Genomic DNA, 14,467 nt, shown 5'->3' on the forward strand with positions numbered 1-14,467 from the left:
AGCACCGGAGAGCCCCCTCTCACTGCCCCCTCCCCTTCCTAAGGAAAAGGCCTGGGCTCTGCTCAGAGTGCCAGAGCGGAGGCGAGGCTGACATGGGCAATTTGAAGAGTGTGGGCCAGGAGCCGGGGCCTCCCTGCGGCCTGGGGCTGGGGCTGGGCCTGGGCCTGTGCGGCAAGCAGGGCCCAGCCTCCCCAACAGCAGAGCCCGGCAGGGCACCGGCACCCGCACCCCCACCCCCACCCGCGCCAGACCGCAGGTAAGGGCCCTGGAAGCGGCGAGAAGCAGGGGGCAGGCAGGAGGGTGTCAAGCCCTAGAGCCCCAGGCTGGGAAGGGCTAGAGCCTGTAGCCCGGCCAGGAGGACCAAGTCGCCCACACAAAAGGGCTACCTACCGGTGTGGATAGAACAGGACAATCAGGGAGGTTCGGAGAAGAGACCAGGGTCAGGACCAGCGGGCAACAGGTGAAAGCGGGAGGTAAAGGTGCCAGTTTACCAGGTTTGAATTGCTACTCTGCCGCCAAGAGCTGTTTGACTTTGAGCAAGTTACTTCACCTCTCTGAGCGTTTATACGTAACAGGGATATAGCAGTAATTACTCCATGGGATTGTTGCGGGTTTCTGGCTCACGACAAGCCTCCAACAAACAGTGAGGATTTTTTAAGAGAAGAAAGGGGCTGGGGAAGGTAGTTACAGGGGAGTGAGAAGGCAATCTAGAAGGGGAGAGAGTCGGCCCCCGGGAGACTCAGGACCTTGGCATGGGAGGCTGAGAAGAGAGCAAACAGGCCGCATTCCTCTCCTCCAGGCTCCACCTCCTAGCGGCTGTCAACCCCAAACTAACGTGGTACCTTCAGCCCCGAGAAGAGAGAGAGGGCGGCTGAGGGCCAGGTGGGGTGCCAGGCCAGGCAGGGTGGCAGGGCCGGAGGCAGCTCCACGGGGAAGGCTCCGCACTGGCGCACCCAAAGTCCGAGGCCCTCCCTTCCTCCCCGCGGCTGGCCTCAGCCTCTGGGAGGAAGTGATAAGGCTCTCTGAGGCCTCCTTTCACACAACAGTTACTGTCAGCAGGGGGTGACTGGGGAGGAAAATCTGGGCTGAGGAATCCCAGGGTTTCCCTCAGCTCAAGGGTGGGTTCCATCCCCCTCCAGGTAGGGTTCATCACAGCTCCGGGGGGGTTGGACCCCCCTGTCCAGAAGGGGTGAGGTGGGCCCTGAACAGGGATGAGACCCAGCCTTGGGCCAGGGGCTCAGGAGCTCAGTGCTTGCAGCCCTGGGCAGCCCAGGGTCTGGCGACTTGGGAGACAGGTGGGCCTGGGTTTTAAAGGGACCGGTTCTTCCCATGTGGCCCCTGGCAAGATTCCTAACTTTTCTGAGCCTCAGGTCCCTCCTCGTCTGTAAATGAGGACACAAATATATTATCTACCTCCTAAGGTTTTCGAGGGGGCTGACAGAGAAAGTGTAGGAAAGCACATGGCAGGCAAGCAATCAATCACTGCGGTTCTGAATGTTGTCGGAGGCGTCTCTGGGGGAAAAAAAGTTCCTCCCCCGTGACCCCTCCCCTGGGTCCCAGCAGTCCTCCGCTCACCAAGCCCCCGGAGGGGCCCAAGTTCCCTCGTGTGAAGAACTGGGAGGTGGGGAGCATCACTTACGACACCCTGAGTGCCCAGGCACAGCAGGTAAGGCCGGGAGCCCTCCCCATCCCCTGTCAGGGTCAGGGGGGCGAAGGCCAGTCCCCTCTAGAACTCGTCCTTTGGTCTCCAAAGACAAGAGAGACTGGGAAGAGCCAGAGGAGTTAAGGGACGCCCAGGGGACTTTGGTGACTCCCGGCCTCCCGCCCTTGCCCCAAGTCCTACCATAACCTGGCACAACCTCACCCCTACTTCCAGTCTCGGTCCCAGCCCTGAACCCACACCTGCCCAGACCCACCCTCCCTCTGCCCCCTCCCCTGCCTCTGCACCCTGACCAGGTCCTCACCTTTGTGCTCCCTGCTCTCTCTGCCTCTGCCCTCCACCCCAACCCAGGAGGGGCCCTGCACCCCTAGACGCTGCCTGGGCTCCCTGGTTTTTCCACGGAAACTGCAGAGCCGGCCCTCCCAGGACCCACCACCCACTGAGCAGCTGCTGAGCCAGGCCAGGGACTTCATCAACCAGTACTACAGCTCCATCAAGAGGTGACACCGTGCCTTGAGACCCACGGCCCACCCTTGTCCTCTGACCTGGGGCCCTGGTCCTGCCGAGGCCTCGAAATGATGATCACCTTCCCCAGGAGCTGCCCCCTATCCCACACCCTGACACCAGCCTCCCCCCAACACCCACACAAAGCCTGGGGAACCTCTCCCCCCACCCCTCGCTGACTCGACTTCCTTCTGCTCCACCACAGGAGTGGCTCCCAGGCCCATGAGCAGAGGCTTCAGGAGGTGGAAGCCGAGATAGCAGCCGCAGGCACATACCAGCTTCGGGAGAGCGAGCTGGTGTTCGGGGCTAAGCAGGCTTGGAGAAATGCACCCCGCTGCGTGGGCCGGATCCAGTGGGGGAAGCTGCAGGTGTGGCTGGCTAGCAAGCACCCAGAATGGGGACTGGGGGACACGAAAAAGGAAAGGAGCAGTGAGGGCAGCCCCTGAGGCTTCCCTGGGGGGGTCCCAAGCAGTGGGGACTTAGAGATCGGTACGCCTGGGGAGCCCCCAGTCCAGTAGCTACCACCTGGTTGTTAAGTCCAGAGGCAGTGTCTTGACTGGCTGCGAGGAGAAACACCCAGATACACTGGGTCAGTGAGGACAGCTGAGCCGTGGTCCCTGGGCGGTATCATCAGTTCAACAGAAGCAGTCTTCTGGAAGAGGCCCCTGGCTGTTTCTTCCGTGCCGGCCTCACCTGCCCAGCCCAGCCCTCTAGTGCCTGCCTGGGCCCCACAGACTCCTTCACGCTCCCACCACTGGAACAGCCTAAGAGAAACGAGCTGACCTGCAGGGGAACTTAACCCATGACCTTGGCCTCCTTAGCTATAACTGGCCACCAAAGAATTTGGAATAAAGCCACATGCTCAGCAAATCCCAAACAAGTCTCAAATAAAAGAACCATCCTGTCTGAACCTTGCATACCCTTGAAGTTGTTCAAAGCTGAGCTTTGAACCCATCAGACCTTCCAAATGTGATCACACTCACTGCTACATCCCTCCCGTGGCCCCAGGCCAGCCACTGCCACCCCCTGCTTCGGTCACTAACACAAGCAGGAAAGGGATCTCCCGGCCCCCTGCGGGCCCCCCACCCCCCACCCTCAGCCAGTCAAGATGGCTTCTACTAGCATAGGAGTATCAGGACAGGCAGACTCCTGGACGGCCACCTCGTGCAGCCAACCCCCTTCCCATCAGCAGAGTGCTCAGGGACAGTCTGATGACTGGCTGGGGTCACCCGCCTTTGCTTGAGCACCATGAGGTAACGGGGAACTCACCACCCACACCCTTAGGTGGCCTCCCCGTCAGTTGGCACCCCTCCCTGGCCGTCGGGTTGGTAATGACTGGGTCCCTCCTCTGTGGCAGGTACTGAGTCAGCTTCTGCAGGGGTGGGGAGATGTCCCAGCAAGGAGATAAAGGCAGCCAAGGCTGCGTTGGGTGTGTGGGGCACAGGGCAGGAAGGGCTCAGTGTGCGTGCACGCGGTCAGGGAGGCTCCTTGGAGGAGAAAGAACCACGACGAGTAACACCTCCAGCCTTTGGGGGCTTCTCAGGAGGTGGCGACACCCTCCCCTGCCTCCTTACCTTCTCCTAGAGCTGATACTCAAGACCCCTGTGTCCCCCTGTCCCCCTGCCTTGGCTGGCTCAGGTGTTTGATGCCCGGGATTGCAACTCTGCCCAGGAGATGTTCACCTACATCTGCAACCACATCAAGTACGCCACCAACCGGGGCAACCTCCGGTGAGTGCCCCCCCCCCCCCGCCAACGCTGTGCCAGATGGCATCCCTCCCCTAGGTGCCAGCAGAGGTGGGGCTCTGACAGCTGTCGTCCCCATGTCAGCTCGGCCATCACAGTGTTCCCCCAGCGCGCCCCAGGCCGCGGAGACTTCCGAATCTGGAACAGCCAACTGGTGCGCTACGCGGGGTACAGGCAGCAGGATGGCTCCGTGCGGGGGGACCCAGCCAACGTGGAGATCACTGAGGTGGGCCCAGAGAGGCGGAGAAGTGGAGGCCGGCCAGTGAGGGCTCTGCGATGGGGCACGGGGTCCAAAGGGGGGGCGATGAAGCAGGGAGGGGGGACCCTCACTGAGATGACGGAGGGAGATGCCGATGAAGGGGGTCCCTGAGGAGAGTGGGGGGTTGGGCCCCTCAGACGCCCCTCTGGCCCTGCTCCCCGCAGCTCTGCATCCAGCACGGCTGGACCCCAGGAAATGGCCGCTTTGACGTACTGCCCCTACTGCTCCAGGCCCCAGATGAGCCCCCGGAACTCTTTGCCCTGCCCCCCGAGCTGGTCCTCGAGGTGCCCCTGGAGCACCCCACGTGAGCATGGCAGGGCCTGGGTCAGGTGGTGGAGGGGCTGCCCGGGGGTGGGGTGGCCAGGCACCGAGGCTCCACGGGCAGCTTGATCCCACACCCCGACACCCCCAGGCTGGAGTGGTTTGCGGCCCTGGGCCTGCGCTGGTACGCCCTCCCGGCGGTGAGCAACATGCTGCTGGAAATTGGGGGGCTGGAGTTCCCCGCGGCCCCTTTCAGCGGCTGGTACATGAGCACTGAGATCGGCACGCGGAACCTGTGTGACCCGCACCGATACAACATCCTGGAGGTGAGGACCAGAGGGTAGGGAGGGGGTGCGGGGGGCTGCCCGCCCCATCCCCTCCGGGCTGGAGCCTTTGATGCGCAACCAGATCCACAGACTGTCAGCAGCTGGGAGAATCTAAGGTCCCAGCTGCCTCTCGAATTAGAACTCTGGAGGCTCTGGGACCACAAGTTTGGGGCAAAGGAATGCATGTGTACTGGTACAAATATGGAATTGTTTTTCTGGGAATAGGACCTACGGCTCTATAGCTTTCATCAGATTCTCAAAGCAGATCTTGCAAAACAATGTTAAGACCCATTTTAGAGGCGAGAAATTAAGACCCGGGGCAGAGAAGTAACTGACCCAGGGTCCCTCTATGTTTTGGGGTGCCTTTGCAGGCAAGGACCTGAACCAGCCCCAAACTAAGCAGTCAGGCCTCTGGCCACCCTCGCACCTTCTACTCCGTCCTCTCCCCTACACCTTGTCCCTACCAACGCTATGCACCCCTGCTCCCAGGATGTGGCCGTCTGCATGGACTTGGATACCCGGACCACCTCATCCCTGTGGAAAGACAAGGCAGCCGTGGAAATCAACTTGGCCGTGCTGCACAGTTACCAGGTACACAGGCCCAGACTGGCCAGGAGGGCAAGGGGCTGGGGCTGGGGCTGGAAGAGAGGGAGGCACTTAGAGACGGGGTAGGAGTTGGAGACAACAGGAAGAAGTGCCATAGTCCGTGAGGCACACTGGGCCTGCAGGTCTGGGGACACAGCAATGCAACTCCGGTCCGGGGACACAGCACATGCGATTCCGGGTGCCGCGGTAGGATGGTCTGGTACGCCGGGAGCCCTACTGACCAGCACATGCTCAGTAATGCAAGCCCCCAGGGCACAGTGGGTATGGTGGTTTGTGGGACCCGCCGGCTTCTGGAAATGCTAACTCCAGGATTGAAGGCCTGCTGAGCATTGTTGTTTGAGGAAACTGCCTGCTGAGGACTTGGCCAGAGTTTAGGATGTTTTGGTTGTGGGGGCAGGACATCCAGATGTGGGAGACCGGAGCTGCTGCTACTGAGCCTCGGGGGTGGCCGTGCACGCTGCACGTGTGCAGGGGTGACAGCATGGTAGGGGGACACGGCCTGTGTTAGGTGTGGGGTGACCCAGGACACAGCGGTGGTCGGGGTGACAAGTGTGGGTCTGTAGGCTGAGTCTAAGCCCCTGCCTCCCCAACCCCAGCTGGCCAAAGTGACCATTGTGGACCACCATGCTGCCACGGCCTCCTTCATGAAGCACCTGGAGAATGAGCAGAAGGCTAGGGGGGGCTGCCCTGCCGACTGGGCCTGGATCGTGCCCCCCATCTCCGGCAGCCTCACCCCTGTGTTCCATCAGGAGATGGTCAACTATGTCCTGTCCCCTGCCTTCCACTATCAGGTGCCCACCCCACTAGCTCTTGCCCGCTGTCAGCAGCCCCCAGGGGCCTCCAAATTTTTGCTTTCTTTACTTACCTCCTCCTCCTCCACTCCCCCCATCACACCCCTACAGCCAGACCCGTGGAAGGGAAGTGGGTCCAAGGGTGCCGGCATCACCAGGAAGAAGACCTTTAAGGAAGTGGCCAAGTAGGTGCCCTAGGAATGCTGCTGTTCCCCCACACCCAGGGCACCAGCTTTAGCAGTGGGAAGGCCCACCAACTCCCACACCCACCACTCAGCGCCCCAAGACCTTACTTGGACCGTGCACCGGGGGAGGCCCTGGTTCTGTGTGCCTGGGACACCCCCCTCACCCCACCCTCGCCTGCAGTGCGGTGAAGATCTCTGCCTCACTCATGGGCACCGTGATGGCAAAGCGAGTAAAGGCAACAATCCTGTATGGCTCCGAGACCGGCCGGGCCCAGAGCTATGCACAGCAGCTGGGGAGACTCTTCCGGAAGGCTTTCGATCCCCGGGTAGGGCTAAGCCCAGAGGGGTGGGGACCTAGAAGGGGCGGGGGGGGGGGGTTGATCCATATCTTCAGATGTGCTCTGGAGGACAGGAGAGGGTCACAAGTCAGAGCCCAGGAGGAACCCCGGGATCCAAATGGATTCAGGGATTGAGTAAGGGCCTGAGTCAGGGTCGGAATTGTGCCCTGCCTCGAGAGCCCAGAGTAGAGGTATGAGGGCAGCAGAGACCAAGTCCCTGGGACATCTGTCTTCTCCTTGTCCACAGGTCCTGTGCATGGATGAGTATGATGTCGTGTCCCTCGAGCATGAGACGCTAGTGCTGGTCGTGACCAGCACATTCGGGAATGGTGATCCCCCAGAGAATGGAGAGGTGAGACCCAGCAGTAAAGGGGCCACTGGGAATGAGGGAAGACTTAACATGGAGTGGCTGGACAGGAACCCCATCCCCCCAACGGAGAGTGGTGATGCCCTGAGAGTCCCCCAGAGTGCGAGTGTGGACATTCCACTGGGACCCCAGAGCCTGCACAAGCCATTCTCCAGGTCACACAGGGGCTGCCCCTGACATACACACACACACACACACACACACACACACACACACACACACCTGCTTCAGTGTGTCCCCAAGTCATTTCCATGATCAGTACAAGCATTTAACACATAGAAGGCACTTCTGGGCTGACCGACGAGTTTAGACTGCTCTCAAGCATGAACAAATTAGAAAAACAGCGATACTCCGCCCGCTACACAATGTCGGCTTTTCCTTTTCTTCTTTCCTTGACGAAAGAAAAAGAGATGTCAACAGAGATCAGGCAACTTCGCTTTCTGAACAAATCCTTAAAGAAGCAAACTAGAGCACCGCCACAGAACACTTTATTATTAACCATTATCTTTCCAGCTTCTCCGTCCCTGGCGGCCCCAGGTGCACTCATTTCTAGGGCTCTCATGTTTCAGCGTCTAGGCGATAAATGCCTTCTTAGCACGAAGTACCTCCTCAAGTACCCTAAAGCAGAATTCCGATGCAAGCCTTCCCCCTGCCATGTGGCCCATGCCAGCCCCCATTCTCATCTGCCTTGCAAAGGAAGATAGAATCACTTACTCTTTTAGTATAAGAGTAGTGTTTGCACCCGTGTGACCCACGAGCCGACGAAGACCCAGCACATTTCCATCACCTGGGCAGTCCCCTTCGTCAATGCCTCCAGCCAGCCCCTTTCCAGGCCATCCCTACCGAAGGCCAGCACCCTTCTGACTTCTGTCACCTTAGTTTCGCCCGCTCTAGGATGTCATAGAAAGGGGAGCACATGGTAAGTGTTCGGCCTGCTTTTGAGGCTCACCTCACCGTGAGTGATTCAGCACCTAATTCCTTTCGACCTCTGAGCAGTGCTCACTATGTGACTACAATGCGTGTTTCTCTGCTCTCCTGCTGACGGACACTTGGGCCATTTCCAGTGTTTGGCTATTATGAATCAAGCTGTCATGAACATTCTTGTGCAAGGCTTTCGTGGGCCTATGTTTTCATTTCTCTTGGATGAATACCTACGAGAAAATTGCTGGGTCATCGGGTAAATGTGTGTTTAACTTTAAGACCAACAAACAAACAAACAAAAGAAAAACCCTGCCGAACAGCCAAATGGATTCAACCGCACACTACGATCTGTGCATTTCAATGTATGTAAATTTTATCTGATTTTTTAAAAAATGGAGCAAACCTACGAATATGCCCCATAGAAAATGGGGTGTATTCGCTAAAGACACTAACAAGAATGTGTACGGCAACATTGTTCCTAATAGTCCCAGACTGGGGACAATTCCAATGACAATCAACAGTAAGAATGGAGAAACACATTGTGGTTTTATTCGAAGTCTATACAGCAATGAGGGCGAACGGATCACAACCACACGATATAGATGAACCTGACAATGTAACGTAGAGGGAAAGAAGCCAGACACAAAAGAATCAGACCATAGGGTTCACTCTGTATTCAGTGCAGAGAAGACAAAAGGAATTCGTGGTGACTTAATCAGGAGAGCGGTTGCCCCCGCGGGGTGGGGGGGCTGGTGACTGAGAGGGGTAAGGAGGTGAATCCTAGGATTCTAGTGATGTTTCTGGAGAGGATGCGGACTACGTAGGTAGGTTCAGTTTGTGAAAATCTAGAAAGCTGGACATTAAAGACCTGTGTGCTTTTCTGCATGTGTGACCCTTCAACAAAAGGTTCAGAAAACAAAATTTAGGCAGTATTTGAACCTAGAGACCCCCACCACCCAAATGCATCTACAGTTAATGCTGAGACGTCCCAGCCTTGCTGCATTTCTGGCTTTTGCCGCGCCAAGATGTTCCGTGTAGCCCATAGCTATTTTCACGGCAGAACATGACGCGGCTCAGCCTTCCAGAAGACGAGATGGAGGCATGGCAGGGAGACTGAGGGCTGTTCTCCCCCTATCGAGTTGGCTGAAACATCAAGGACTGGCCACATCCAGTGCTGGCAGGAGTGAGCAAAGAGCACTGCTCTACCTGGTTGCTGGGGGATGGTCTGACTCACCTTCCTCATCAGGTCTTTAAATCCTCTGACTTGGCAACTCCACTTTTAAGGGCGGCCCTACCAAAACACGCAAAAGAGGCAGCAGGAGTGTATATATGCAAGTGCTTGGGCATCGGTCATAGACCACCCAGAGGTCCTGAGTCAGAGGGGAGTCTCCTACATGTAGTACCTGCCAATGAGGGGGCACTATGTAGCCATTCCAAAGAAGGAGAGGTCGGGGGCACCTGGCTGGCTCAGTCGGTTAAGCATCTGACTTCCGTTCAGGTCATGATCTCGGGGTTCGTGAGTTTGAGCCCTGGGTCAAGCTCTGTGCTGACAGCTCAGAGCCTGGAGCCTGCTTCGGATTCTGTGTCTCCCTCTCTCTGTTCCTTCCCTGCTTGGGTTCTCTCTCTCTCTCTCTCTCTCTCTCTCTCTCTCTCTCTCTCTCTCCCCCCCTCTCTCCCTCCTTCCCTCTCTCTCTCTCTTTCCCCCTCCCTCCCTCCTTCCCTCTCTGTCTCTCTCCCTCTCTCTCCCAAATAAATAAGAATTTTAAAAATTTTTGTTTTTCGAAAGGAGGTCATTCTTCATGTGATGACCTGGAAGGAAGGGCATCCATGATATATCCATGACAGGTTGTTAAGAAAAAGCAGATAAATATGGTGTGGCCCCATTTTTACTTTTTTAACAAACTATAAATACAGATACATTTCTGAGTACAACGAAACAGAGCTCAGAGGTTAAACACCTGTCAACAGGGCCCCTGCCTTGGGGGCCCGGACTAGAGGGAAGGTAAGGGTAGATTTTCCCTTTTATCATTTTAAGGTTCTGTCATGTTTCCAGAAAGCCACTACCTGGTTTGAAATTTTCCAAACAAAATCACAATTTACAGATAAGAATTCTAAGGATCAGCCCAGTACAGTTTTCAACTTCTGTGTGGTTTGAAGTAAAGCAAAACTAACCACGATAACCACGTTTCCCCTCGCCAGAGTTTTGCGGCGGCCCTGATGGAAATGTCTGGTCCCTACAACAGCTCCCCTCGGCCAGAACAACACAGGTGAGTGGGGGTGGGACTTTGGGGGGAGGTGGAGGGAGGGCAGTGAGGCATTTGGAGACAACGAGAAAAGGGGGGCTGAAATGTTCCCCCTCTGCACCTCCACAAGCTGGAGGGCAGAGGTGAGGGGGCCTGGGCCCCATCACAGCTCAGGATGCCCTCCTCCCTTGTGACCTGCCCACTCACAGTCTGGTCAGTCCTGAGGTGTCCTTCAGACAGAACAAGGGGGGCACAGCAGGGCCTGAAGGCGCAGAGATCCCTGGGAGACAGAGCCAAGCCCGAGGACAGGGCCCTTCTTACCCCAGATGTAAACACCCTGAAGCTGTCCCCTGGCTATGTCTGGGCCCGCACTGAGCCTCCAGCTCCCTGTGACGGCCCTGTCTTGGTCTTGTTTTGCCAGGAGTTACAAAATCCGCTTCAACAGTGTCTCCTGCTCAGACCCGCTGGTGTCCTCCTGGAGGCGGAAGAGAAAGGAGTCCAGTAACACAGACAGTGCAGGGGCACTGGGTACCCTCAGGTCTGGGGGGGGCTGCAGCAAGGGGAGGCGGGGGAGGGCGGGCACGCTGCCTGGGCACGCGTGGGGCTGGAACGGGTGTGGGCTCCAGTGACGGCTCCCTGCACCCCAGGTTCTGTGTGTTCGGGCTGGGCTCCCGGGCGTACCCCCACTTCTGTGCCTTTGCCCGTGCGGTGGACACGCGGCTGGAGGAGCTGGGTGGCGAGCGGCTGCTGCAGCTGGGCCAGGGAGATGAGCTGTGTGGCCAGGAGGAGGCCTTCCGTGGCTGGGCCCAGGCCGCCTTCCAGGTGAGCCCCTGGATCTGTCCCCGCATCTGACCCAGGCTTCCGCTCCCACCTGAACACCCAGACTAACAGAGCTGTGACTTTCTCAGCCTGGGCTTCCTCCAGGGGCAGCTCTGCCTGGTCTGGGGGTCATGCCTGAAGCTGGCCAGGCTCCTTCTCTCCCATTCCTGACGCTCTTTCAGGGCAGGGCTGGCCCAACCAAGGTTCCCAGGCTACAGCTTAGCAGGTCTGGGCTGACGGAGAGGAGGAGGACATCCTTGGAGGGGGGCTGTGGGGGCACCTGGCGCAGGCAGAGGGCTTGCTGGGGTAGAGAAAGTCCAGCTGGAGAAAGAGACAGGCTCAAGTTGGAGGAGGAGGAGAATGGAAAACAAGACTAAAGAAACCACATGAAAGGGAGTGCCTGGAAGCTAGGAGTGGGACAGGAAGAGCAGGGCGCACTGTGAGATTTTAGGGACACAACTTTAAAGACGTGAGGTCAATGAGAGGAACATCCAACTAGAAGCAGGAAGGTGCTGAACTAACTCACTAACTCCGGCAGCAGCGGTGGGGGTAGGAAGGAAGGGAGGGGGCCACGGAAGGAAGGAAGAGATATAAGACTTTACACACACAAAAGAAAGATTAACAAGACTGGTGACACAGGTCGGAGGAGAGGGAGCAGCCAATCACAGAGGGACCCTGGATTTCAAGGCGGGAGCTGGCCAAGCAGTTTGCAGGACTTGTACCTGAACAGAAACAAACAGAATATGCACCCTCCCAGGGGTCTTGCCCCAGGGGCCCCCTCCAGCCTTTGTGAGCCACTCAGGAGGGACAGACCAGCCAGAAACCCTTTCCACAGCCCCCCCAAATGCAGGGTCCTGCGCCAGGAGCGCTCTAGGGTTTTACATAATCTTCGCCAGAACCTCACGGGGTATAAAGATGGGGTCACTGAGGCACGTGGAATTTAAGCACAGGAGTCAGGGTTTGAACGCAGGTCTGAACGCACAGACGCACCGTGCGCCGAGCACCGCGCTCCCTAAGAGATGAACGCTCACCAGATTAAGTAACCAGCCGGTGTGACCCAAATGAGTGGGTGTCAGGGGAGAGCTACGAAATGGGCCGAAGAACGAGGCACGGTCGGCCTCAGCCTCCATTTCGATCCCATTCTCTGTCCCGCCGCCGGGGCCGCCCCTGCCACAGGCGTGAGCCACGGCAGGGCCCCTCCACTCCCACAGTCCCCGGAATGGAAGGCGACAACCGGACACCCAACAGGCCAGCTCGGCCTCCCACCTCAGCCCCCCTGAGCTCCTCTCTGCCCCGGCCCTCCCCGGTGGCCAGAGGCCCTCAGCCCCCACCTGGCCCCTCAGGCCTCCTGTGAGACTTTCTGCGTGGGAGAGGACGCCAAGGCTGCCGCCAGGGACATATTCAGCGCCAAACGGAGCTGGAAGCGCCAAAGGTACCGGCTCAGCACCCAGGCGGAGGGCCTCCAGCTGCTGCCAGGTGAGGCTCTGGCCTCCCCCTGACCCTGCCGGCCCCCCCTGGGCTCTCGGGGCCCCAGGACTAACTCTCAGAGGCCGGGCCGGGCTTCTGGCTGAGTCTCTCTCTCCCCCCAGGCCTGATCCATGTGCACAGGAGGAAGATGTTCCAGGCTACCATCCTCTCAGTCGAAAACCTGCAAAGCAGCAAGTCCACGTGAGGACAACCACCCCCGCCCCCACTCACACCTGTCCTGGCCTCTCCCCCCCCACACACACATACCTGTCCTGGACTCTTCTCCCCTCCCACATCTGTCCTAGCCTCTGCTCCCCCCCCCCAAACCTGTCCTGGCTTCTCTTCCCCCCACACACCTGTCCTGACCTCTCCTCCCCCCCACCCACACCCCTGTCCTGGCCTCTCCTTCCCTCCCCCCCCCCCCCCGCCGCCACCCCGTCCCAACACCCTCCTCCCAGGTCCTCCTCGCTCCCCCTAACTGCCCTACCTCCTCACCCCCCAGCCGGGCCACGATCCTGGTGCGCCTGGACACTGGAGGCCAGGAGGGGCTGCAGTACCAGCCGGGGGACCACATAGGCATCTGCCCGCCCAACCGACCGGGCCTCGTGGAGGCGCTGCTGAGCCGTGTGGAGGACCCGCCTCCGCCAGGAGAGCCTGTGGCCGTGGAGCAGCTGGAGAAGGGCAGCCCTGGTGAGAAGGCGTGGTCTGGGACATGACAGTGACAGCCCGCCCTGTCCCCCTGACTTCAGGGTCCCCTTGAGCTGAGGACCTGGCAGGCAGCTTCCACCTCCACTCACGGCCGTAATGCCTGTGCTCAGAGCCGCCTGTGCCTCCTCCTGTCAGGGTGACCTTGTTGCGGGATGGTCCACAGAGGGTGGCTTTCCCAGTACCTGCCCCCCATGCCCCCCAGAAGGCTGCCCTCTCCCTCTGAGCTCCTCCCAAAGTCTCCTCCCGACAGCCCAGCCTGCTCCATAGCTGCCGTCGGGTCCACCCTCTGCCACACCAGTGCCTAGGGTTAAAGTTAGCGGGGGAGAAGCAGAGCCCAGACCAACCCAAACCAGCCAGGGGCCCCAAACACACACACACACACACACACACACACACGTACACAGGGGCTGCCCAGGCAGGTTCACCACCACTGTTCAAAGGCAACGTCTCCAATAAAGCACAAGACATGGATGGTCAGGGCTGGTGTTACCCCCAAGCAACCATCGCCTCAGACCACGCAGTTCCAGCTGGCCTCTTCCTCATACCTCCCCTGTACACCAACCCCCAGGTGGCCCACCCCCCAGCTGGGTTCGGGACCCCCGGCTGCCCCCCTGCACGCTGCGCCAGGCTCTCACCTTCTTCCTGGACATCACCTCCCCGCCCAGCCCTCAACTCCTTCGACTGCTCAGCACCCTGGCGGAAGAGTCCGGAGAACAGCAGGAGCTGGAGAGCCTCAGCCAGGTGCAGGGCCACCCCGGCGGCGGGCAGCAGGGGCTGGTGAGGCAGGACGAGCTGGGTGGGGAAGGGGAGGTACCTGGCTCACGTGTCCTGGGGCTTAAGACCCAGCCCCTGAGTCACTAACTCATCGCTGAGTTCTCGGCGCTCCAGAAACGTTTGTTGGCCCGAACTAAGGAGGCAGAGACCCCAGGGGGCTCAGTTCAGGAGTGAAGAAGGGAGGTCGGCAGGCAGGGTTGGGAGGTTCCAGAGCCGTGACGCCCCGCCCCCACCAGGACCCCCGGCGCTACGAGGAATGGAAGTGGTTCCGGTGCCCCACGCTGCTGGAGGCGCTGGAACAGTTCCCGTCCGTGGCGCTGCCTGCCCCCCTGCTCCTCACCCAGCTGCCCCTGCTCCAGCCCCGGTACTACTCCGTCAGCTCGGCGCCCAGCGCCCACCCGGGAGAGATTCACCTCACAGTGGCCGTGCTGGCGTACAGGACCCAGGGTGAGGTTGCGAAGGGCCGGGGTCAGGGCCACACGGGGACCCGGGG

At 59.2% G+C, this 14,467-nt stretch overlaps 1 protein-coding gene across 8 annotated transcripts in view; it reads left to right on the top strand.

Moving 5' to 3' along the window:
- Positions 1-14,467, top strand: part of NOS3 (nitric oxide synthase 3) — an 18,025-nt gene continuing 3,558 nt past the window's right edge. For 3 of the 8 annotated variants that reach the window (XR_007147711.1, XM_047838043.1, XM_047838002.1), the window contains exons 1-21: positions 1-256; positions 1,561-1,666; positions 2,012-2,160; positions 2,370-2,532; positions 3,803-3,894; positions 3,994-4,135; positions 4,333-4,472; positions 4,581-4,755; positions 5,245-5,346; positions 5,958-6,152; positions 6,264-6,337; positions 6,519-6,663; positions 6,923-7,027; positions 10,163-10,230; positions 10,628-10,744; positions 10,854-11,028; positions 12,369-12,457; positions 12,615-12,693; positions 12,995-13,182; positions 13,769-13,941; positions 14,211-14,421. Coding sequence is in view for 7 of the 8 variants with exons in the window: in XM_047838043.1 (XP_047693999.1) it covers positions 93-256; positions 1,561-1,666; positions 2,012-2,160; positions 2,370-2,532; positions 3,803-3,894; positions 3,994-4,135; positions 4,333-4,472; positions 4,581-4,755; positions 5,245-5,346; positions 5,958-6,152; positions 6,264-6,337; positions 6,519-6,663; positions 6,923-7,027; positions 10,163-10,230; positions 10,628-10,744; positions 10,854-11,028; positions 12,369-12,457; positions 12,615-12,693; positions 12,995-13,182; positions 13,769-13,941; positions 14,211-14,421 (2,852 nt within the window). In the remaining variant the exon portion in view is untranslated. Of the gene's footprint in view, positions 257-1,560; positions 1,667-2,011; positions 2,161-2,369; positions 2,533-3,748; positions 3,895-3,993; positions 4,136-4,332; positions 4,473-4,580; positions 4,756-5,244; positions 5,347-5,957; positions 6,153-6,263; positions 6,338-6,518; positions 6,664-6,922; positions 7,028-10,162; positions 10,231-10,627; positions 10,745-10,853; positions 11,029-12,368; positions 12,502-12,614; positions 12,694-12,994; positions 13,183-13,768; positions 13,942-14,210; positions 14,422-14,467 lie in introns of those variants that run through there. The other 5 variants (XM_047837984.1, XM_047837994.1, XM_047838008.1 and 2 more) reach the window with 5 other exon arrangements.

The sequence above is a fragment of the Prionailurus viverrinus genome, chromosome A2 (assembly GCF_022837055.1).
Source record: "Prionailurus viverrinus isolate Anna chromosome A2, UM_Priviv_1.0, whole genome shotgun sequence".
Taxonomy (NCBI): Eukaryota; Metazoa; Chordata; class Mammalia; order Carnivora; family Felidae; genus Prionailurus; species Prionailurus viverrinus.